Source organism: Aulonocara stuartgranti (genome assembly GCF_965226115.1).
Source record: "Aulonocara stuartgranti genome assembly, chromosome: 9".
NCBI classification, from domain to species: Eukaryota; Metazoa; Chordata; class Actinopteri; order Cichliformes; family Cichlidae; genus Aulonocara; species Aulonocara stuartgranti.
In genome coordinates, this window is record NC_138960.1 from 34,773,568 (window position 1) to 34,797,886 (window position 24,319).

Sequence of the window (24,319 nt, forward strand, 5' to 3'; positions counted from 1 at the left end):
ACGTTTATATCCTCAGGCCTGCTCCTCTGCTGACGCCCGGCAGAAAGTCAGGCTCTCCTAAAAACGTGGAACTAAAGTTTACTACAACAAACTAACACGTTTCCACGTTTTCACTAGATGTGAAGTCTTAGATCAGGAGAGAAAGTCCAACACGACAATGATGCTTGTTGGGTCCTGTTAAAACTTTCAAACATTCACAGATTTCTTTTACTACCTTTAACCTCTTTGTGTAGGAAATTAATCAATACTTGAAACTTTCCCTCTGACTTTTCACTCATTAAACAACACTGAGTAAACTCTCAGAGCAGGAACGTTGTGTACTTTGAAAACTTGATCACAAATGATGGTTTACTGTAAATGTCTCTAAATGAGCCAAACAGACTTTACTTAAACACTGATGTGAACAACAATCAGTCTTGTGAAGCATCTGACAGCAGAGCAGCTAAACACAGACCACTGTAATATTGACTCAGGCTAACTTTAGTGCGTTCACCGCTATATAAAGACGGTGGTCTGTGTGCGTGGGCCATGGTGAGCGGAGACACACCTTCAGAGGCTGTTTGAGGGTTCAGACGAGATGTCCTGACTTTATCTTACAATCAGATTCATGTTTAAAAACACATTAAAATAGGGGTCCTGGATTACAAAGGCATTAACTGCACGTCCCCACAAAGACAGGTGTACAAATATGTGTGTGTGTAGGGTAGCTGCAGCTCACCTAAATTTAAACCCAGTTTAGTGTGTCATTTGATGGCCTCCTCCCATCAGTGTGTGTGTGTGTGTGTGTGTGTGTGTGTGTGTGTGTGTGTGTGTGTGTGTGTGTGTGTGTGTCCTACTTTAGTGCTATTCATCCCACATCTCGAATGACACCCATCCTCTCCTCGTCTCAGTGTTCAGGCCTCACAGAGCAGCTCATCAGTTTGTCGTCCAATGACGGCGCTTCTTCATCAGCTATGATGATTTTTTACATGAAGTCTTGTTTTAGAGGCAGAAGGTTCCCTGCTGTGTAGTTTCCTTTGTCTCGGTAAAATGTGGCGAACTCCAAAGGAAGGACGTTCAACACACTTCCAGCCGATATCAAACTGATCACAGACATTAGATCCTTTACACTGAAGGTTAAAGGGAAACCAAAGTTGTAGTCATTTTATCTGATGATTTTAATTTTGTCTATCAATTGTAATTGTATTTGATGTAATTTGGTTTCATGAAAAAGTTTTATTGTAATATGGATTTATTTAGATTGTGAGCCCAACAAGGGACAATTGTTGTCTCATGTCTTGCACTTGAACTATGTTTAACTGCACTGTCCCTTTTAAATAAATAGATTCAAATAGATTCAAACTCAAGTCAGCGTTCTTTATGGTTTCTTCATGACATTCTGCATTATTGTGGAAAAACCAAACCGAGATGCGGGCGTATGAATGACTCCTCCTCTGGCAGGTTCACCTTAAACAAGGCTGTATGAAAGCAGCAGGTAAGCAGGTGTAACACATAAATGACACGAGGTGGATTTATTATTTATATGTGTCATAGTTAAGTGCAGGTAAAAAGTGGCCCGGGTGAACCACGACCTGACCTGGGTGGAAATCAGACAGTGGAGCCTTCAGACCCGAGCATGTGTCAGAGGCATGAAGCTCCCCGCCGACGGCTCAGGTCAAGCTAATGAAAGAGCTTTGCCTTTAAAGCAGCCAGCTTCAACAAAAGGCTGGCATATTGAACTGGTCCTGCGCCGCATTCCCAGGAATCAAACCTCCAAAAGCCAACGAGCGCAGGCCCGCCGGGGTGGGGGAGCGGTGTCAATTTAATCTGCTGGTATTAATGCATCAAAGATCTCCGTCACCTCCTTACGGAGTCTGGGTGACCCGCAGAGATCTACGTCACATTTTATGACGACGGCAAAACCAAACCACTCCAGACAACTAGAACTGCAACGTATATAAACACAAACACAGGAAGTGAGACGCCAGAGGAATAGAGCTGATGCAAAATCACCAATGAGACGGGAACGCCAAAGTACCGCCACGTTACAGGGACACCCAGATCTGACTTTTTGCATCATGTCCTACGTCGGCTGTGTTCTCGTGAAGGGTTTGGTTTGTGTTCTCGGGCGCTCAGACGGGTGTGTTTGTATTCACGTGAACATCATTAAAGTTTCTTCTGTGTAAATGTCACCATCAGCTGCCCACAGACCCTCGGGTGGACTCGGGCTGTTGGACTGCAGCTGCTGATGTCATCGTTCTCGTCCGGATTAAGAAAGGAAATCAAATAAAACGTGAGGCGGCTTCTCTCTGTGCTGTGAACAACAAACTGCTGAAAAGCAGGTTTTTGTTCCTTTTTCATTCGAAAGCAGAAAAGAAGAGAAGACATTAACACTTTTAAACAGCCTCGCCTCTTCCTCCACGTGTAGTCTTCACCGTCTGCTGCGGCTCGGTTTTATCAGCCAAGCTTACAACTTTGAACTCATAAAGACAGGAAGTGTGAACCTATCAAAATAAAAAGATTTTAACAGTGAAGCCAGAGGGCGTTTCAGGTTTGGGTGAAGGAGCAGGGGGAGGTGAGCCATTTGGTCCACCCAGAGGTGTAAGAGTCTGCCTCCCCCACCCTTCCCTCCCCTCCACACCTCTCTGTCTGCATACAAACAGTCACAAACCTCCCCCACTCTGATGTCACCCCGATGAAGACTCAGAGAGAGCCCACAGGAAGCTCAGAGTCGTCACTGCGCCTGACCACACTTCCTGTTTAATGTGGACAAACTGAGCATCTTTGGAGGTGGGATCTAAAACTTTAGCACGATCAGCTTCACGCACAGAAACGAGTCCTTTCACTGTCATCTGCTGACAGACTTTCCACCAACTCCATGCAGAAACGTCCTGCTGCTGCAGGTTGTCACAGGCTCAACAAAGCGAAGCACCGACAGCTGAGTGTTTTCTGAGTCACATAAACTGGACTTCGTCTGGTCCTCAGAAGTTTTACTGGATGAATCTCTGACTAAACTGATTCAACGTCTTCATCAGTTTCAAATAACCAAGAAAAAGTCTGCAGATGCAGTTTTCCTGAGTATTCTCGGGACAAGTGATCGATCAGGTCATCAGCAGCTGATTGATAACTGAAGGCGTTTAAAGCTGCAGTTTCGAGGTGATGAAACCTTGAAGATATCCTCTACTTTTCCTGTACAGGGACTAACTGCGTCAGTCAGCTGATCAACCAATCAATCGATCGGAGCGGCTCGCTGACGAATCAAAGGGAACAAAGGAAACGAGCCGAGAAGCAAACGTTACCGGCTGATTGGTTCAAACGGCGATGATGTGACTAACTGATGACTCGCTGTTAAACTAATCAAAGAGACCGTAAAGGTGTAGAACAGGAGCAGATAGCAGGTCCAGTTTCAGAGTGAACTTTGACCCCAAACTCACTGCTCCTCCTCCTCCTGCTGCTGCAGGTCAGGAAACATAATCTTATCTAAAAAAGGCGAGTCCATAAATAGAGGCGGAGACACCGAGGAGAGGGAAAGAAAAGAGGTGTAGTAACATCCTCCCCCTCCTCCCCCCGCTGTGTGTGGAGGTGCTGCATTCACTCATCTAGCAGCTGCGCTCTGATTGGCTGAGACGCAGCATCAACAAGTTGGAAACATTGTGACAAATCCACGCAATTATCACGAGACAGAAACACAGGAAATCAATAGACTGTGTGTGTGTGTGTGTGTGTGTGTGTGTGTGTGTGTGTGTGTGTGTGTGTGTGTGTGTGTGGGGATAATGGCGTCTCAGAGGGAGGACGACAGCTATTAATTAGCTGCTTCACTTTTGTCCCTGTGAACACAAAAGTCCCTCTGAAACTCCCCATTAGCTCTCTCACACACACACACACACACACACACACACGACGGCAGCACAGAGGACGTTTGAAACCTTTTTCCATGTAAAACTTCATCACACATATTCTTGAAATAAATGCCAAACGTGTAATAAACACTGTGTCACTTTTATTTAATAGATTTCTAAAAATTTAATCTAAAAACATTTTTATTCACTAAAATAAATAAATAAACTGAATCACGTGTATTTTGTAGTGAACGACATTATTGTGTTTGAGTTCAATTTAACACAATCAGGATAAACACACAAACATTTATTATTCAAAATAAACAATTAAAGATTTGAGCTTTAATTATAAACTTTCTATAATTATAAAGTGAATAAAGAGGTTTGCTCACAGCCACACCGAGCTGTGACTGAGCTGTGACTGAGCTGTGACTGAGCTGCTGCAATAATAAATCCTGACGAGGGTTCAGAGATGCTGCTGCTCGTGTCATTTATCAGACAGAGCTTCCAGAGGAGGTGAAACTGCAGATCAGAGCACAGGGAGGTGATGAGGAGGAGATAAAGAGGAGTCACAGTCAGTTGGTTTCACTCCTCCTCCTTCATGCTGCATCATGTCTTTACATGAACACAGGCTGAGTGTGTGTGTGTAGCAATAACCACTCACAATGGAGCATACCGTCACACACCAACACAAGAAACTCTTTGTGTGTGTGTGTGTGTGCGTGCGTGCGTGCGTGCGTGTGCGCGTGCATGCGTGTGCGTGCGTGTGAGAGTGGGATACATCATCGACTACATCATCACTTGTCAGCATTTTAAACGTTTGCCACAGAAGAAGAAAAGGAGGATGAGGAGTGTGCAGTGAAGAGCCTCAGGGTGGATTTATTATTGCTGTGATACAGACGTGTGAGATTGTTGTGTAGATAATAAACACCAAGATTTGTGACTTTTTTACTGTTGTTGCGAGGACACAAAGAAGGAGCAGCCGCCGGGCTGCTGTGATGACCTCAGCCTGTTGGACGCTCTGCACCAATAACAGGATCCAACGTTACCAAACAAACATCTGCTCGCGCTGCCACATGAACCGTGTTAAAGCTACACTCAGGCTGCAGACACTTTTTCCCCTCTTGGAGCTGATGATGTCACAGAGAGAGGATGTCCCTAATATGGTCGTCTCAGACACCCGAGTAAAAGCCAAAGAAACCGAGCTGTTAACCCAGGACAGAGTGACATCATCGGCCTCGTGAAGCCTGGCCGTCTGTTCAACATGGCCGCTGGTTTTCTGCCCCGCCTGGAGCACCAGACCGGCGACCCTTCAAGGTAACAGGCTGAGGCGGGACAGACCAGGCCATGACGTCAGGATGAGCGTGCGTAGGTATTTCTACAGGTGACACGGCGACCATCGTGAACAGCACGCAGTAACACGAACCAGCAGAAGATGCGCTTCTTTGATGTCCCCGCTCGCGCTCAGAGTTTGTAAAGCGCTGAACTCTCAGCCACTCAGTCGAACATCAGCAGCACAACAACAGATGATGGATCCATCGGGCAGCTGCAGGAATCAGACCCACAGAGGAAAGTTTTCAGCACCGCAGCTCCCGCTTTCATGTTTGACTGACCCTCCCCGCCTCCCTCCCAGCGTTACATCTCCATCTGAAAAACACCGCCGCCTCTGCTGCTGCCGCTGCTCCGTGAAGCTGGGAGGTAACATTTCCCCCTCAGCAAGAAGAGCCAGTCCGTGAGAGAAACAGAGAGAGATCAGCGCCTGTCGCCGAGGCCCAGCTCGGCCTCAGTGTTGAATTTCGTAATGGAATGCTAACTGCTCATCCGGATCCTTCCTCCTCCTCACAGCAGAGGAGGAGAGGAGGACCAAACGCAGCGGGAATATTCGGCTCTTCGTTGCAGGAAACCTTCCACTCGTTACACATGATCTACCACGAAGCTGCCGTCAGCTCAGCACCGACGATCCACCATAAAAGATGTCCATAAACTAGGTCAAAGTCTGTTTGAACTCGTGCATCGATCACAGATCCAAACAGCCTCTGCTGACACCTACAAATGCATTATACACATGTGTGCAAGAAACCCAACAGATGCACTAAAGTGACCCCACAGGGGCAAAAGCTGCCATAAAACACAATAAATGTACAACACACACGTCTGAGTCGCACAAATATGATTCTTCCTGCAGCGCGGGGCTGACAGATGTTTCCATGAAAGAGTCAAAAGCAATTAAAACAAAAACTTTAAATGAAGCTACAGTGAGAAACTGCAGAAAATAATGCTCCAAATCTCCACTCTTCAGCAGATCGAACACAGTTTAAGAGCATTTCAGGAACATCATAGGGTTTAAAAACTCCACAAACACTCTGTGGAAGTGTGAGCATGTGGGGAACAAATGCATTTCTATAGATAAAACAAAGAGAAATTTAACTTTCTGCAAAAAATTTGAAAAAAAAAACAAACCGATTGTGGGTAAAAGTGTTACAAAATCACCATAATTTCCTTTTAGAGAGCTACCAGAGCACTAAAGATTGTAATTATAGAAGTAAAGTCACAATCATCTTGCCAAAACTCAGTAATAGTTACTGCTTGACAAATATGGAAACAGAGCATCGCTAACTGCCATTGAAAGAAGCCAAAGTCACTAATGAAACCCATAAATCCACTTTAAAGTGCGTCTGTGTAAGCGGAGCTGAGCTGCAGCAACAAACAGACGTTACAGGAGTGCGTTAGACAGCAAAATGTTTGAAGAAAAGTGACAAAATGAAGCAGTGATACCTGCGTGGAGATCGCTAACATTAGCCAAACAAGCTACCGGTCAATCCAGACCACATGAAGGGAGGGGGGACTAAAAGTTAGCTTGAAAGTCCTCCAGGAAGTGATAAGGTCACCAAAGACTCGCTGTTCCTCAACTTAAGATGGATTTGTTTAAAAAAAACTGCAGCTGAGAAAGACTATGGAAGAAAAAAAATAGCTAAACTTACAGAAAACCCCACAGGAGCACCCATAAACCCACTTTAAGTGAATCATGGCCTTAATTACCGATGATGGGATTATGTTAAAGCCAAAACATACTAACAAAAGTCAATAAATAGGTTCAAGTAAAGTGGGACACCACCCAAATTCCCCTGAGGATGCTGAACTAAAGGAGGACGTATTTCTTATTAATCACTCACAAGTTACGACACATTGCCAAAAAGTCTGTACTGTTTAAGTAATTAGAGTAAAAGCACGTTTTGTATTCTTACGAAACTTTGTAAAAAGCACTGAAAGTTAGCCATCTTAGCCACACTGTGCCGACAGCAGTCATAGGCTGAGCTAAACACTAGCAGATACACACAAACGCCAACAAAATGAGCTCAAATCAACTTTTTCTTCTATAACTTAACAATTTACACCCAACACTGAACCATAAAATGGGTCCATTTTGTTCAGTGTAATTGGAGAAAACGTTAAACAGAAGGAAAATTAAAAGGATTTATTCTCCAGAAACTAAAGTACCAAAAACAAGCCCACTCACATGAATATAAACCCACTTTAAAGCGACTTTATTCAACTTTTAATGAACTGTGGACACAAATAACTACTGTTGGACTGTGCTCCAAAACATACAAGCCAAAACTATTTAAAGGGAGTAAAAGTTACAGTTAACGCCATAAAGTCACCACAGAGTCGCTGTACTTAATGTAATTAGAGTAAAAGTCCATTTATTGTGTATAAAAGTGTGTTGTATCTGAGAGCCGCGATGGCCTCCGTGCTTTAAACAATGACAGACTGCTCTTACAGTGAGGTTAAAGTTCCTCAGCAGGGAGGTGCAGAGGTAGAGAGACACTGGGCCAACATGGAGAGAGAGAGAGAAAATCCCTAGCAACCATTATCTAACCAATCCAGCCTGAGACCGAGAAAAACGCCATCGGTCCATCTCCTCTCCCTCCTCGAACTCCGCGGCCATCAATCATTGACCCGGACACCGATAACAGCGCCTCTTTGACACAGTAAACCGCGTTATGGGAGTTATTTAACAGCCCGGCCAGCATCCTCCGTCGTGTACCAACGCGGAAAAAAGGAAAAAAAAACACGACGACGAGGCTAACGGCTAACAGCGCCGCGAAAAAGTTCTCCAAGTCGACGGTTTGGGGCTGGGGGCGGTTGAAACCGGGGGGGGGGGCGCCCGGTGGTTACCGTTTAAAATGGAAGTTAGAACCGAGGACGATGTCGAAAGACAGAAAAGACGGAGCTCGAGGACGGGGGAGGAGGAGGAGGAGAAGGTGGATGCAACAGGCGTCACGTCGATGCTGCTGCTGCGCGTAACCACAGACTGTGGAAAAGTGTCGGGAACGCGGCGAAAAGTCGCCCAACTACCGCAAAAACTGGCGCAGGCGGAGCGGGACGGCGGGTTCGGCCGCCTCGCCGCCGTGTTGGGCCGGTTCGTGAATGAACGGGGGTCCCTTTCTGCCTAAATATGTCTGGGCAAGGTCATCGCGCTGGCGTCGAGCTCGCTGCCATTAGCGGAAGTCGAGCCACCAAAATAAAAGCTATATTTTCTTTTATTGAGCCTACAGATTTAAACCCACATCCACACGTTTGCGGATGTGTGTACATTATACTAAATAAAGGAGGCTTTTGTGACTTCTTTCGCACATAAAAGAGTTAAATATAGAAGCAATGTGATGGGATTTTCACAATAAAATGAACAACTTTACCATTTAACCTGCTTTAGATGTATTTGCACCTATCAGACCTCCACAAGCACGTAAAGAGCACGTAGAGCCACACGGCACGGTGAGAAAACCATCATTTACAAAGAGAAGCATCAGCAAACTCAGTTAAAACTATTAGCCTCAAAGATGAAGTCTGAATCGCTTTCAGGCCAGAGCGCTTTCTAACACAAAACGCGAGGTAACCCCTACGGTTCTCCGTGTGCAACAGGTTGTTTTACTTTGAAGAAGTCTCTCTGAGGAAGTACTCCGTCGGTTGCCGTTCGCTTGAGCGCTTAGTTTTACACATGGCCACTAGCCCCGAGGCTTCGACCAAAGTGCATCCGAGATATGGATGCTCGACTCCGGCTGCGAGCTGCAGACTTTGACCTCCCCCCCACCTCCTAACACCCTCCCCGCGAGGCAAAAACCGCCGAATAACTGCCCTAAACGTGCACACGGGGCGATAAAGTTGCACCAAAAGTCGAAAAACAACAAGTTGCTGAATGAGGAAGAGACACACACACGGCTGAATTCCACCGCTTGGATGCGCATCAAACTAGGAAGCAGCCCAGAGAGGAGAGAAAAGTAGTAACGCCACCCTTACCGTCTCCACATCTCCGCTCAAACTTCACCCCTGGCAGCACAAACAGGCGCAAAGTTCTCCCCGAGAGGCGCAAACAGCGCGGGGAGCCTGCGCAGACACTCGCACAGCACCAAAACTCAGCGATGGAGACGAAAAGGACACTTACGCTTCACTTTGTTGGGGTTGGGCTGCTTGCGCCGAGACATCGTGGCGAGGATGATGGTGGTGGTGGTGATGGATGGGGGGGCTGATGATGATGATGGTAGATGAACGGCGGTGATCGGGGATGATGAAGGTGATGAAAAAAAAGAAAGGGTGCGAGAGGCAGCAAAGTTGCTCCGCAGAGGAGAGAACTCAAAATGGCGTATTCCGAATGGATGAGCAAACTTGGACAAACTTTACTCCGGCTTCTCCTCCTCCTCCTTTTCTCCCCTCCTCCACCTCCTCCTCCCGTGCTGCTGCTGCTTGTCTTCCTCTCTTCCCTCCCGAGGAGGAAAGAAAAAAGTCGACTGGTGTTGAGGAAAATGTCGCTCTGGAGATGTTTTATACTTTAAACTCCTTTAACTCCCAGCTCCCTCCTCCTCTTCCTCCCTCTCTCGGTAGCTCTCGCGCACACTCTCTCGCTAAACCTGATAAGTAAAGCTCATCACGTGTTGTCTCCAGTTTCCAAGGGGACGTGGCCACCAAGCATCTCAGTCAGTACGCACAGACACACGGACAGCCGTTACTGGATTACTTATTCCAGCCGTGATGGAGCAGGAAACGATCCCACCTGAGAGCTCCGAAACCAAAAATATAAACTTCAAAAGTCCGCAGAGGCCTCGCGGCGCGCAATTTAACTCGCGTGCGCCGCAGATTTCTGCTTTAATGCGCAAAAATATTCACTTTTAGGCAACTTTCGTTCCCAAAGTATTGACATTTTCACCCAGCGTGTCCTCTCACAGTCAGAAAGTCCCTGCGTTTCCTGCCTCGCTTCAGATTCTCTCAAAGAAACCCGCTTTCACGCCGCTCCTTTATCGTTTGCGCGGAGTTTCGGGGGCTAAAAAGATAAGAAACCGTCCACTTAAACCCACACACGCTACACGCGCAGCTGCTTCATCTATCGCGAGAGCTCTGCACGCGATTTCAAAGAGGGAGGATGCATAGGGTCAGCCAGAAGCTGGGGAGGTGGCTGTGGAAGACTGTGCTACCGTTTCCAGGGAGGTGTTGCTGAAGTAGTCACTTTGTTTTCGGGGATGAAGCGAAGAAAAGCGCGTGGGGGAGAAACTCAAAAGTTCACATAAAGACGTCAAAGTCGTACTAAATCACGTGCAGGTACCTCTGTGCTCCATCCAGGGCCATGCAGCAGCAGTCATGTGACCCGCGATAGTGGGTGATTAGCTCAAGCTCAAATAATCCCACGTTTTATTTTCACCATTGGGTAAAGTTTAACATGTACATGTTTTAGTTTGGACAAACCTGGACAGGATTATGTGAAATTACAAACTAAAACATTTTCACTTCACATTAAAGTTCATTTCAAAGAACTCCAATCTACTGAGTCGTACTGATTATGAGTTCAATGCTTCTTTTTTCTATTTTTTAAGGATTGTAAACTTAAATCTGATTTCTCTGTGGATGCTGTGTGTCAACTTTCCATGAAAATCTAAAGGATGTGACGTTTATGTGAGCTCCCAAGTGCCTCGAGACCCCACTACATCCTCACACACGAGTAACCTGGAGCGAAATAAGCATCAGGCAGCCCAAAACAGGAATAAACGCTGAGGGTACAGAGCTCAACAGGGAGGCTCTGGAAGTGAAATCCTTCAAAAAGTCCTGACATCCGAAGTGTAACCCTAAAATGAAGCCAACTAGCCACAAGGTGAATCATGAACACAAAAAATTAGATTTGGATCAAAAAAGAGTAACAAAAAGAGGCAAAGTTACAAGTCTGTGTACATGAACTACTCCCCCCACAATGCAGTGCAACTCTCACGTTCACCTTGGCACTTTTAATCCTCTTCATTATTTGTTGTGTATGTTGTTTGTAGGCTAGTTACCAGTATTGGGCTGACATATTACTTTTTAAAAGTAGTGCATAATGTTACTTAATGACTTCCTGGAGAAAGTAACCCTTTCCACTACTCGTTACTTTGGTGTGACTCTGTAACATGGCCTGAAATGCATTGCTACAGCTACCTTATAAACCTGAGGCTCGCTCACACAGACCCCTGTCCTAATGAGGACACACATAAGACGTGTAACTGTCAACACAACACTCACAACATAAAGAAAAAAGATGTAAACCAGCCCAAAGATACTTTAAAGCCATCACCATGGTGATTTAAGAAAATGAGGAGACCTGAATGTAGTACAGTTACATGTTACATTACTGTTACTGAAAAAATGTCATGTAACTTCAGTAATGTGTCATATTAGCTGTGTCCCAAAACGTCGGCTGCATCCTTCGGAGGCCGCATTTGAAGGCTGATTACGTCACAGCCAGGCGACGAAGGCTGTCCCAATTCGTCGACTCCTTCAAATGCGTCCTTCATTTCCCCGAATTCAAAGGATGGGTCGGGTGTGTCCTTCGTGGCCCACCATATCCCAGAATTCATAGCGCGGCCCAGCCAATTCTGGTTTCCAACAATGGCGGCAGATGCTTATTTTTATTATTACTCTTATTAATCTTTCTGGGTCACAAAATAAACTTTTAACATATTTTCAGGCGAGAAAGTAGCTGTGTAAACTTCAAATATCTGCTCAGTTTATCAAGACATCACATATTTGCAAAAGTGCTTCGACGTTTTCGGAGACGTCTGTTACCCACCCGCTCAATAGCTAGCCGGGGGGTTCAATGGTCACTCGAGCCAGCGAGAGCAGCGGACTCCCGGCTTCATCGTTTTCAGACCCCCGCTGTCTTTTGTTACTCAGGTTAAACATGATATATAGGTCACTCGGATAACTTAAAATGTAATTGTTTGGCTTTTTTCGGTGTTTTATTTGTTCCAGAGTAAATCGATTTGGCTGAGATCAAAGTTATTAGATTAGATTAGATTAAATAAAACTTTATTAATCCATCGGGTGGGTTCCTCCGGGGCTTTCACACAGCTGAATAAACGTCAAATAGAAAACTGATTAAACAGAAGTGTGAGACGGTCGAGAGTTTACGGCAGGTCCTGTTATAATTTAGATAGCAAGGAGCAGACGGCTGAGTTTATTAAACTCTACTAAGACAGCGGTGACGCTAATCTGAAGGCTAGACCGTCACATTTCACAGCCGTTTACTTCCAGCTTTCTCGGTCTTCGAAGGACCCGGCCCACCTAGACCACGAAGTCCGGGTCCTCCAAAGGATGTGGCCTACGTTTGGGGACACAGCTAGTGATAGCACTGCTAGCTATCATTATAGCACGGTGCTTTATTCTTGGCTGTAATCATTGCCTGGGCTGCTTCTAAAGTTTCACGGTCACAAAGCAAACAGAAGTTCAGGGGTTTAAAAGTTTTCATGGCAAGAGTGATTTAGGATTATGGGTAGAGTACTTGTTTTTCACAGTAAAACATGTTTTGTTCAAATAAGCTCAATTTCATACAGATGTGAAGTTCAGAGTGTCGTAGCTCATCTTGAATCTACTTTGGATAGTTACAACTTCATGGCTCATAATCAAAATCCCTGTAGAGAATATCATAGTAGCACTTTTTAATCCTAGAAGCTTACTGTTTCGTGAGGACTCAAACTTAACTTAACTTAAGCTTGCTAGCTGCTACATGGGTTAGCAAGCTGTCCGGTGTAACAGATATGCTAACATTAGCCAGAATAAAGCTAGTTTTATACAAATGCTGAAAAAGGGCCAAAGTTTCTTATTACTGCTAGCTAACACTAGCTTGTCTGCTAACATGGACCAATAACAAGCTATGCAGAACAGCAAAACTATACACCTGAAACCAAATTCTTTAAATTTGTGTTTACTTTGACTATTACGATAGTTCTGTTATATGCGTTCTACCTTATGAGCTACATGCCATAAGGATTTTTGTAGTCTTTAGCTTTAAATCTAACCATGTAAACAAACTTATTTTTTGAAGATGGAATAAATAAAACTTATCTTATGGCAACATATCTTACCTTAATTAATCCAAACTACTGGGGCTGATGCGGCTAGTAGGTTAGCTTGAGATTTTCGAGCTAATGGAGATTTATGTAATATAACTTAACAAATGTAGCTAATGAACCATAGCTTCTTTGCTTCCTAATAAAAGTAATGCACATGAATGGAAATGTTATTTGCGGGTATCTGTGTCAGCGTAATATAAACATGCACTTTATGGCTAAAGCTAGCTAACAAAGCTAGCTAGCATTAGCTAATGACTCACAGTCCATTATTTTTCCAAATATGCTCATTCCGGCTCCAAGAAAACAATATACCAACTAGAGCCATTGTAAAATATAAAAATAGTTATAGTGTCACCCACTGACTTCATAAAGTCCCATTTTGAAGGCTTGAGCCATCTTGGTAGGAAAATTCCAGATGTGATGAGGAAGATTAGGTTAATGACTTATGATTGACAATTCATCAGCCAATGAGCTTGCAGTTTCGTGGAAAAAGACAATCATCCATTTGAAAACATGGTATGATTTAGATTTATGAAACAGGCTTAGTGATTTATTCAATATAACACAAAGTGAGTGGCTCAGCAAAAAAACAGTGTATTTCCATAAACTTGTAAAGGACTGGAAAGCTTCTTGAAACTACAGCTATGGCTATCTGGAGGCTCTCTGACAGAATGCGGGTTTTTAGGCACTTCCACATTGGTTATGTCCACGATTTACACCGTCTATGGCACCGTCACAAACTCTGAGGCTTCAAAACGTAGCCTCCAAAATCAGTGGTTGACATTACGTTCGATACATACAATGTGTGGAGCATCGCGCTTCATGCCAAGCTAAAGGTCATAAAACACGAGCGATCTCCGACACTCAGAGTCAAACCATCACAGAGCCTGAACTTTACGAGGCTGAAACTCTCCACTACAGAAACTTGCTCCGCATTTTCAAGGCGGCACTGACCCTTGTGCAAATCACTCCACTGTTAAGGACCTCAGAAAACAATGTACCTCCTCTGGGGTATGTTGGGTGGGGCTGATGGATTAAAGCAGTGGCCCTTAAACTGTTGTGACATGATGGCACTGGAGGTGGGGCAGCGGGACAATAAGTGTAATGAGTATCATTTTCTAAGGAAAGCAAACAAGAGTTTACCTGTGCTATGGGGCTAGCTCTTATTTTGCTAACATCCAGCTTGTCCCATTTTTTTATTTACAGTAATTAATAGAAGACCGAACACTAAGAATGGATCCAAGAACCTTCTTTTGTTTTAAAAGAAAACCCCATAAATGCTGCGTTAGAATAAAGGTCATCAGAGAAAAGTAGAAATTGAAAAGCTTTTTGATATTTCTGGTTTTGCTGGTAGGCTGGGCTCATTTAGTTTCCCTCTCAGGACATCAGGGGGCAGTTTTAGAGCCTCCTCTCAAACATCAACACCAACAGGTTTAAGTTGGACAGAATCTCCTGGACCTCAGCAGATGCTGATTCATCACCTGAACCAGATTCCCAGAGGAAACGAGCATGGCTTTTCCTTTCAGCAGGAGTTTTTCTCCTCACTGCACAGAGCTGCCCACCCTTCCCCCTTCTGGGCTCCAGGTCCACTCGCTCGTCCACAGGAGAGTGCACACAGGAAAAAGTCCTCGAACTTCTTTTTGAACTCACATTTTCACATGAATCACTTATTCCTGATAAAGTGATTCACCCAGAAACGAGAGTAGGGAAACACCCAAAGTCTTGTCTGTCATCATCATCGGTAGCAGGCTGAACTAGCCCGATACCGTCAGAGAGGCTCTTCTTGCTCGGCTGCAGGGGAGAAAAAGGAGGAGGGGTGTGATGGGAGGAGAGATGGCTGTGTGCTCCTCTCTCCTGCAGGGGATGATGGGAGGAGGAGGAGGAGGGGTCTGTCTGTATCTAGAGATGGAGGGCTGGCAGGAATGCAGCGAGAGAGCGAGCAAGAAGTCGAGCTGCTCGCACTAAATTTAACCATGAGGGTTTAAATTTAGTCCGAGTTCGGTCCGCTGCTGCTGCTGTTTTCTATTTATCACACAGATACAAAGAGAGAGCACAGCCTCATCTCTGCACACAATTATCAACAAGTGCTAGTTTGTTCAGAGGGAATGCGCAGGAAGTGCATCAGCTTTACTCGTGTGAAGAGGAAACACGAGGAAATCAACACGTTTTCATCCGTCACTGAGACAGAGGAATGGCAGCTGTATGGTTTTTAATGAAATCAGCTGTTTAGATCATCTTAAAGGTGGAAGAAATGTCTGACTGTAGGGAGACACACATCCACGTGTCTGCAAACTGCTCAGCGAGTGGTCGCCAAACTTGAAAAGCTTGGTTTTCTGCTGCAACCAAGACTTTCAAAGCAGACTGAGCTCTCTTACTGCAAGGGTCCTTCACACACTCACAGAATGGGGGCAACTCGGGATTCAGTATTTCGCCTAAGGATACGTCAGGGGATCGAACTACTGACCTTCCAGTTAGCAGGTGACCTGCTCTACCTCCTGAGCAGGAGCTGCCACCGGTACATGCACCACCGTCAGTGCCTCATGTAATCCTGCATGTGGTTCTGTTGTTATGTGACTGACGGTGCTCGAGTGCGATGTGTCTGATAGAGAAGCAGAAAGAGGTCAGTGCTGTGTTGACAGCTGAAACAAGCACAGGAGCAGCAGGAGCCTCTGCTTCATTTCATTAAGGGCTCACAGCACTCGCATCACTTCACAGGACACGTTCACTCACATTACTCCCTGAAGACAAATGACAAGTTTACCTTATCAGGACAGAGAGGAAGTCGAGTCCATGTGATGTGACTGTGTGTACAGCTGTATGCCCCCCCCCCCCCACACACACACACACAGAGCCTTGAAAGCAGATAATGACATTACATCACTAATCCAATCACTGCTTTTCACCTCAACTGGGCACTTTTCAATTCAAATTAATCTGCTGACATACACAAACCCATTCCTCTCATGCACACACACACACACACACACACACACACACACACTGAACTATGCACAGATTTCCATAATAAACTTTATCATTTTGGTTTAAAATGAGCTTCCCACATGCCTTCAACTTTCTGAGTGTTTAGCCCTGGGCCTGATTATCAAAGAGAGAGAGATTGTTAGCAGGATAATAATTACACCTGGGGCCATTTTACCAGATTTACTGGCAGACAAACTGGTTTTTTCATAATTGTATTTTCACTTAGTTTAAAGTGTGATCGCAGGGTTATTTCTAAACACAGAAGTTTTTATTATCGGTAGATGAACAAAAACAGATTCAGCAGACTAAGCTAATGTAAGCAACAACTAGCTAGCTTAGTTAGCAGGGTGCGATCATTTGATAGTCGGGATGCAACTTTGTCAAGTGAAAATACAGCTGGGTGAGCCTCAGAGTCACCTTGTTTTTATTTATCAGTCAGTCAATGTCTCCTTTCTACTGTTTTTAGTATTGTTGATTAAACGTTTGCTAGCTAACATGCTAAAGTCAAATACCAAGTGAGCATGCTAACTGATACAGCTGGGGCAGTTTATCTTGTAAAGGAAGTTAACATGGGCTAGCTGTTAAATGATTTTATTTAATTTTGTGTTTGAGAGTTGTATCTCTGCACATGTTAAAGATACAGCACATTAAGCTAGCCTGGTTAGATAGATGCAGCCATTATTCATGTGATAGTTACGAGATAGTTTAGTGGGTTTTTTTTTTTTTAGCACAAGCAGATACTGAACCAGATGAAACTGGACCCACCCAAAGGAGCCACACTTTGATTACGCTAGCAAAAACAAAGCTTTTATTTAAAGCTAATTTGACTACATTTAACATTAATATCAGACATTTAACAAACTGTATTAACAGAAGAACCTGAACCGCCGACTGCCTCTGTTGTTATGCATTTAGTGCTGATTAACAGATGTTTGTAAGCTAACATGTTAAAGTGGGATACTGAACAGGGGAACCATTGCTTCCCTTCAGTGGAAGACCAACATTATCTTGTAGTTGTCATTTTAACTTTAAGCACACTGTCTATTGAATAAAAACGGTATGTGAAGAACCACCAGTGAAAACATTTTGGGCCAAAAATTGATTGTAAAGAGCTTTTGTTCCCCTGGAAGTTAAACTTTAACTGCGTAGCTGCTGATGAACCCGGTCAGGATCCTACGGTGCTTCGGCTCGCTGTCTTCATCTCTGCTTTAATTTGCATCATGTTTGTCCAGATTTGCTGCCAACTTTGTAAAAATATCAAAGCTTCTGAATGAGTTAAATTTCCCCTCAGGTTTCATCAAATAAGAGAAACATTGAATCACTTTTGTTCTTTAACTGTTTTTTGTAGGATGAAAATAAAAGAAGAACAAAGTTGAACTCTGCTTCTGCATCCCGGCCTGAAATGCAGGGACGCAGACGAGGACTGTGATGTTATTTATTGGACTGTAACCATGGAGCTGTTGCCAAGGAACGAACCATCGCCAACAAAAGGCTGGATTCATCCATTCATCCAGCGGAGCGCGAGAGGAGGAGGAGGAGAGGCATCCCTGCTCGACCGAGCAGCCGGAGAGAGGAGATCTGAGCTGCACAGCCACTGCGAGCTGACACAGTTGTTGTTGATGAAACTTTACACACTCCTCTTCCTCCTCCTCCTCCTCCTCTTTCTTCATTGGAGCGTTGTCCGGACAGGCAGGCTGGCAGTCACATGAAGCCAACACCTGTTGGCAGTGTGGGGGGATGACAAGCACATGCTGCTCCGTCTCACACTGTTTCCCAACCGGCTGCGCAACAAACACATGTCGCACACGCTCACTTCGCAGCAGAGAAACGACTGCAGACGCAAAGAAACTCCAACAACATGAAGCTCAGACATGTGGTCTGCAGTCGGAGAGGGAGAGAGGGAGGAGGTGTGGAGGGGAGAAAGCAGGGAGCGAGGAGGGAGGAGGGGGTGAAAAACCGGTTTCCAATAGTGACGGATGATTTGTAGGTAACAGTTGTTTGCCTTGCAGCTCGAGGCCTGCCCTGCTCTGCCGCAGAGAGTCTACTGCGTGCATCTCCGGCAGACTGACAAACTCATTTCTCTTAAAAGCATCACATCACCTGTGAAAGCACAGCAGCCACCCACACAAACACAAAACACACCCAAATATACTTTATAAATATGGAAATACATATAAATATTCACCCATTGATTCTGCTTTTGTCCTGAGCTCTCATGTTACCTGAGTTTTCTGCAGGATGCCGGCACCAACAGTTTGTTTACATGTGAAACAAGCGGCTCAATGACCCAATCTACAGTCTGTGTCATGCAAATGTAGCTATTAGCACCTTAAAAGCTGCAAACCCAGGATTACAAGCTGCTGTTGCTCTATAACTCTTAACTCACCACTGTGGCCTGTTTGGGCCTCTGTGCAATCAGTCTATGTAAGCCTGAGAGGCTGATTTCACCATGATGATTATTTAATCCTGAAGTGATCACATTTGGATCTAAGCTAGCAACAGTATGTAAAACAAGGATGTGGCTACCAATGTTACCTCTAATGTTTCATGTGTCTGAGCGAACACACAAACTCCCTGAGCGAACCCTTGGACACTGTGAGCGACATTAGACGTGTGCACTGTGGTCACGCCAGCGTTGAATCATCCAAGTTACATGTTTATTAAAATAATCAAATTACAGCATTTACATTTCTGTTAGACTAAGTTTAATGAGCTGCTTTAGCCCACTTACAATGAAAATCTTTAAAAAAATCTTGTTCATGACCTGTGTAGTATGTTAACACTATTGGAAGTAAAAATAACTTGAACTCCAAAATCCGTTACTTAACAACTAAATGCCATGTTTTGATTGGTTGACATGGTACATTTTCGACCAATGGGAAAGGGTGGGGAGTGTTTTGGCTTCGTCTCTGTTCACAGGCTTTCGAGCGTTTTCCTTATAAAACACAGTTTTTACCGTTTCTTCCCGCAGTAAATATAAACAACGACAGTATTCAGGAAGAAAACCAAATATTGCATATTTTTTTATCATAACTCTGGTTTTACGTGGCCGATCAACACAATTTAAAAACTGATATAAAGTCCACACTATTTCCATTAATTCTTCCGTCTGTCCTGCTCACATCTCCAATGGTTGTACACGTTGTCATTAACGTGGCTTCACTCCACATCGGCCACGCTGCTTTGCTCGCTAAAACAGCGGTGTCGGCACATATTTACTTTAATCTCAATTCAGGTTAGAATTTTTTTTGTGTGCGCAACGCAGATTTTCTCTGCGCAGAGACCATGCCAACAGTGCGCAATTGCGCAGCTTAGAGGGAACATTGGTGGCTACTGTTAGCTCAACAAATCCATTTTAAACTTCAAGTTTAGCAATTAGCCATCACTGTTTTGTACTTTACAGTTAGAGAAGCAAGAGCACCACAGCTAATGACAACTAGCTTGGTTAGCAACATAGATAGGTGCTAAGAACTGCAGGGAAACAGATTAATTACACCAAAACTGGGATGGACAAAGCCAACCATCCCAGAGAATTACTTAGTGGACCAACACTGGAAGCACTTTTAATGTTAAACTTACTAGACCATGAAAGGAAAGTTAAAGTCTGTACTAACTGTTGCTGTGAATGGGAAAACTAGCTGTAAACACCAACTGACTGCTCAAACACCATTTTGTGTTAGCATTAGCCTGGCATTTTCAGCAATGTCAGCATGCACGTTTGAAACCTGGACAACACCTCATGCTAAGTTAGTTAGCATGAGGTGATAGTTTGCAGTGATAGATTAGAGATTAGATTAGATGAAACTTGGGTTCCTCTGGGAAATTCAGTTTAGCATGAGGTGATAGCTTGCAGTGATAGTTAGCATGAGGTGATTACTTAGTTAGCATAAATGACTATTAAAGGGTGTAAATATGATCATTTCTGCATTAAATGTAGACATTTAAACAGGAGAGTCTATACAGATTGATTCGCTTTTGAAGCCTTGCGTGGGCACAAGAGGGACTATAATACTTGGTTCTTCTGTATTAATAATACTTTCTTCAGTCTCCTTTAACCTCTCATTTTAGATAAAATCATTCATTGTACGACAGTGTAAAAACTTTACACTGGCCTGCACACTAGATTAGAGAGATTAGATAAAACTTTATTAATCCCTCGGGTGGGTTCCTCCGGGAAATTCGGTAAAAGAGAGAAGAACACTAGAGAGAAGCTAAAGGGTTAAATTTCAAAGTCAGTTTTGGCTTCAGGTTGGGAAATGTAACTGTGACAGTGTCAAGTCCTCTAAAGTATAGATGAACCAACGTGTGTGTTTGTGTGTCAGCCTGATCTGGACCAACCAGTTTTGTGATGCTGATACTTTAGATACAGTTACTATGACGACTGCTCACCTGTTGCTGTCAGAGTTGGGGGTAGGGTGTGTCACGACCTGTGTTTACATGACTTAAAAGTACAATGGCCTACATTCATCACTAGCACTGAAGCTAAAACAAACAAACAAACGTTTTCAGGAGTAATGTGTGATGTGTAAAGATTTTCAGGTCCTCCACAAACACCAGAACTCACTTGTGTTTATATCACTACATGAGATACAGCATATCGCATGTCGTCATGTTAGATTAAAAAACCATCTCAGATCAATAATCAGAGGACACACGCATTCATTTGTAGCTCTCTAAACTTAAATGATGTCTTGAACTTAACTAGTGATGAAAAGTCTTCTCTCACACACACACACACACACACACACATCATGGTTACACAATTCATTTATAGCTGATTTAAAACTGATAAAGATTTTCTGCAAACTTCTTATAGCCATGAACATGTCTTCATCTTCCATCCATCCATCCACTTATCCTTTTCAGGGTCGCGGGGGGCGCTGGAGCCTATCCCAGCTGTCATAGGGCGAGGGGCTGGGTACACCCTGGACAGGTCGCCAGTCTGTCGCAGGGCTAACACACAGGGACAGACAACCATTCGCACTCACATTCATTCACACCTAGTGGCAATTTGGATTATCCAATTAACCTATCCCCACAAGCTGCATGTCTTTGGACGGTGGGAGGAAGCCGGAGTACCCGGAGAGAACCCACGCAAACACGGGGAGAACATGCACACTCCACACAGAAAGACCCCGCCCTGATGGTGGAATTGAACTCAGGACCTTCTTGCTGTGCGGCAACAGTGCTAACCACCGTGCCACCGTCTTCATCTTGATTAGTGATTTCTGTTATGTGGCCGCAGAGTGAAACTCTATATACACACAGTCATGTTTATATGACATTAGAACATTAACTTAGCAAGCAAGCTAAAATTTACTGTCTAGCTGCTACGTTTGGTGTCAAGCAATTTGTAACTAGGCTAACATTAGGTAATGTTTGTCAGAAGAAGGTTACATTTGTTTCACAAAGCCCATCTGTTTAGCCAGCTAGCTGTTATGTTAGATGCCAAGTAATGTTTCACCAACTAAAGTTGCCTTTAGCTAAAATTAGCCAAAGGTAAAGGTTCGTTTTATGAAGTGCACCAAGCAGAACGAAATTAAACGAGTAACAGATTCATGCAGCATAGCTAATTTACAGCTACCTGGTTAACTGTATTTTGGTTGCTACTTTAATTGCTATTCAAAATGCTAGTTGGCTAGCATAATTTCCTCACCAGCCGTGGTGATTTTAAGGACGCTAACTTTAATTTAATGTCCAAATATATTGATTTATCCATTAGTAAATAAGGTAATGATACAAAACTAATTGTATTGAAGTGTTTTCAGACACACTGCCACTAATCGCCAGATGTTAACGCATTCACAATTTTGGATACGTGAAAATCATGGTGTCAAAGTAGGATCACCTGATAACCTCCACACAGGCCTGAAGACTGGTGTGAAACAATCAGACTACTGCTGGTTGCACTGGGAAAAGAAGAGTATTCCTCGAGTGGCTGACAAAAACTTCCTTGTTTTTACTTTAGTAGCTAGCCTACTGCTGCAGTCCCTGCTTGAATGGAATTGCCAGACCTTTCTACAAACACTGTCCCGTCACCCTCTGACAGTAAGGGAAGTGAAAGTTATGCCTGAGGGCTGCATCCAAAATGATTCCGATTTTAATTTGAAGGCAAACCTCCTTTATTTTCCCTTTGTTTCACACGTTTTCCACTTCTAATACTGCTCAGCTAAAAGTTAGCGAGTATTTGCAGACAAACATGAAAAACTACAGGCAGCTTTGTTAATCTGGTACCAACCAAAGCTTTTCTGCATGCTTCAGGGACCACTGCCAACCATTTGGGACACAGTTCTTTTCTTTAGCAACTGATGGCTGTCTCAGAAGTTTGGAAAGAAACGTGTCTGGATTTCTTTACTTTTCTTGAAGACGTTTCGCCTCTCATCCAAGAAGCTTCTCTTTAGTTTTAAGAGCGATTGGTGGAGAGTCCCACACTTTTAAGCTCTACTGGGAGTGTCCCTACGAGGGTCGTGGACCCCGTATTGATCCTTTGCCTAATCACACCAGCGAAGGTGCCTATATCATCCCCAGCTAGCTGTAAGACCCACAGAGGTTAGGAAAGAAGGACATAACTGCTGCGACGATACCTGGTGGTTTATACCACAGGTAATCCTCTTTTTGACACGTGGCATACCCAAAATGTATAAACTAGATTTAAGTTTTTATTTAGTGTGACCCAAAATGAGTTAGTGAGTGCACACACTGAGCAGGAAACCGTTCACAGAGGTGAAGATGTAGGCTTCTTCCAGGTCAGAAGTGCTTCTATAACCACAGCTTTTGCCATCTGGTGGCAAATGCAGGTTTAAGCACTTCTGCACAGGACACAGGGATGATTTGCACTGTCAGTATTTTGCTGACACTTCACGTGAGCTTTGTTATCATCATGCTGATATGCAGCGTATACACTGCTCTCTGAGCTGTTACACACATGACATACAGAAAATACAGCAGAACATCACAGGGACAGTCTGTATGTCTTATCACTGATGAGGCTGATGTGAGCTGACACAGCAGCAGTGGACGTCTTCATTTGCAGCGGGTTTCTGGAAGTTCAGCAGAAGTTCTTTATAAACCCACGCAGATCAATAACACGCCATCGAACCACTTCTCATTTTGTCAGTATAACAAAGCTCAAAGCAGCTGCTAGAAAACGTCCTTATAACAACAACAACACGGATGCAAGGATGAAGAAATATTGTTTCCTTTTTTTCTTACAGAAAGAGGCCACTGAATGATACAGGTGAACGGCATGTGCTGGTTTGTGGACCAGGGGGCCAAACGAAGGGCCAACAGCTCCTTCTAGTGGTGTGTCTGCTGTACTACACACCTGTAGTTACATAACAAACAAGAGCAGCAGCTATAATGAGGCCAGTGTTTGTCCAAAGGGCAGATTTCCTGTCTGTGTTAAGTGTTTAATGTTTATCTGGAGACATGACCTGATGATGGTTTCTCAGAGGCCACGCAGATCTTTATCTAACATCTTCTACCTAAAACTTGCTGCTTTTGCTAAGAATAAACAGCAGAGTCTGTATTGAAACTGGATTATATTTTCACAGCACAGATAGGACAATGATTAAGTGTTTGCTGTGTGAGAGGACACACACGTGAGCGAAGTCATGAAACCAGAAAAAGCTGCTAAAGTTAAACGAGCGGTTCCTTTCCTGTGGTCTCATTTCAGTTTATTTCCAGTGAACAAAGATCTTAATGGACAACTTGAATGGGTTTGAATGTGCTTTTATTGTTAGTATTCAGCATCCGCATTGTTAAAAGGCATTCAAAGCACAAAGCAAAGAGTCAAATCACTGGTTTTCAATCAGGAGGGTAAAAAAACAGACGAGGTTACAGAGTTTCCCTGTGTCAGAGTGCAGGTCCAGCTCAGTTTGTCAAAGTTTGGGAGAAATTCATCACCTGAAAACGATCATTTTAGTGGTGACTGGGCACTGCAGTGAGTTTGGTTTTTCATTTGTGTCATTAATGATAAAGCTCAAAACCTTATTCTTCCTTTAAATATTATTGAAGCTTCAAACTTGTTTTGTTTGTTCAAAAAGTTCATAACAAGACAGAAAATCATTTGTGAACAATCGGCGACTAATTTTACAAACTCGGGGATTTTTCTGATGAAGTTTAAATGTCCACTGACAGAAAATGACA

The 24,319-nt window shown here is 43.9% G+C and overlaps 1 protein-coding gene across 5 annotated transcripts in view; it reads right to left on the reverse strand.

The window, feature by feature from the left end:
- Positions 1-13,651, reverse strand: part of rreb1a (ras responsive element binding protein 1a) — a 58,273-nt gene extending 44,622 nt beyond the window's left edge. The window contains exon 1 of one of the 5 annotated variants that reach the window (XM_082546708.1): positions 13,553-13,651. Coding sequence is in view for 1 of the 5 variants with exons in the window: in XM_082546705.1 (XP_082402831.1) it covers positions 9,265-9,304 (40 nt within the window). In the remaining 4 variants the exon portion in view is untranslated. The other 4 variants (XM_082546707.1, XM_082546705.1, XM_082546706.1 and 1 more) reach the window with 4 other exon arrangements.
- Between the last annotated feature and the right edge of the window lie 10,668 nt (positions 13,652-24,319).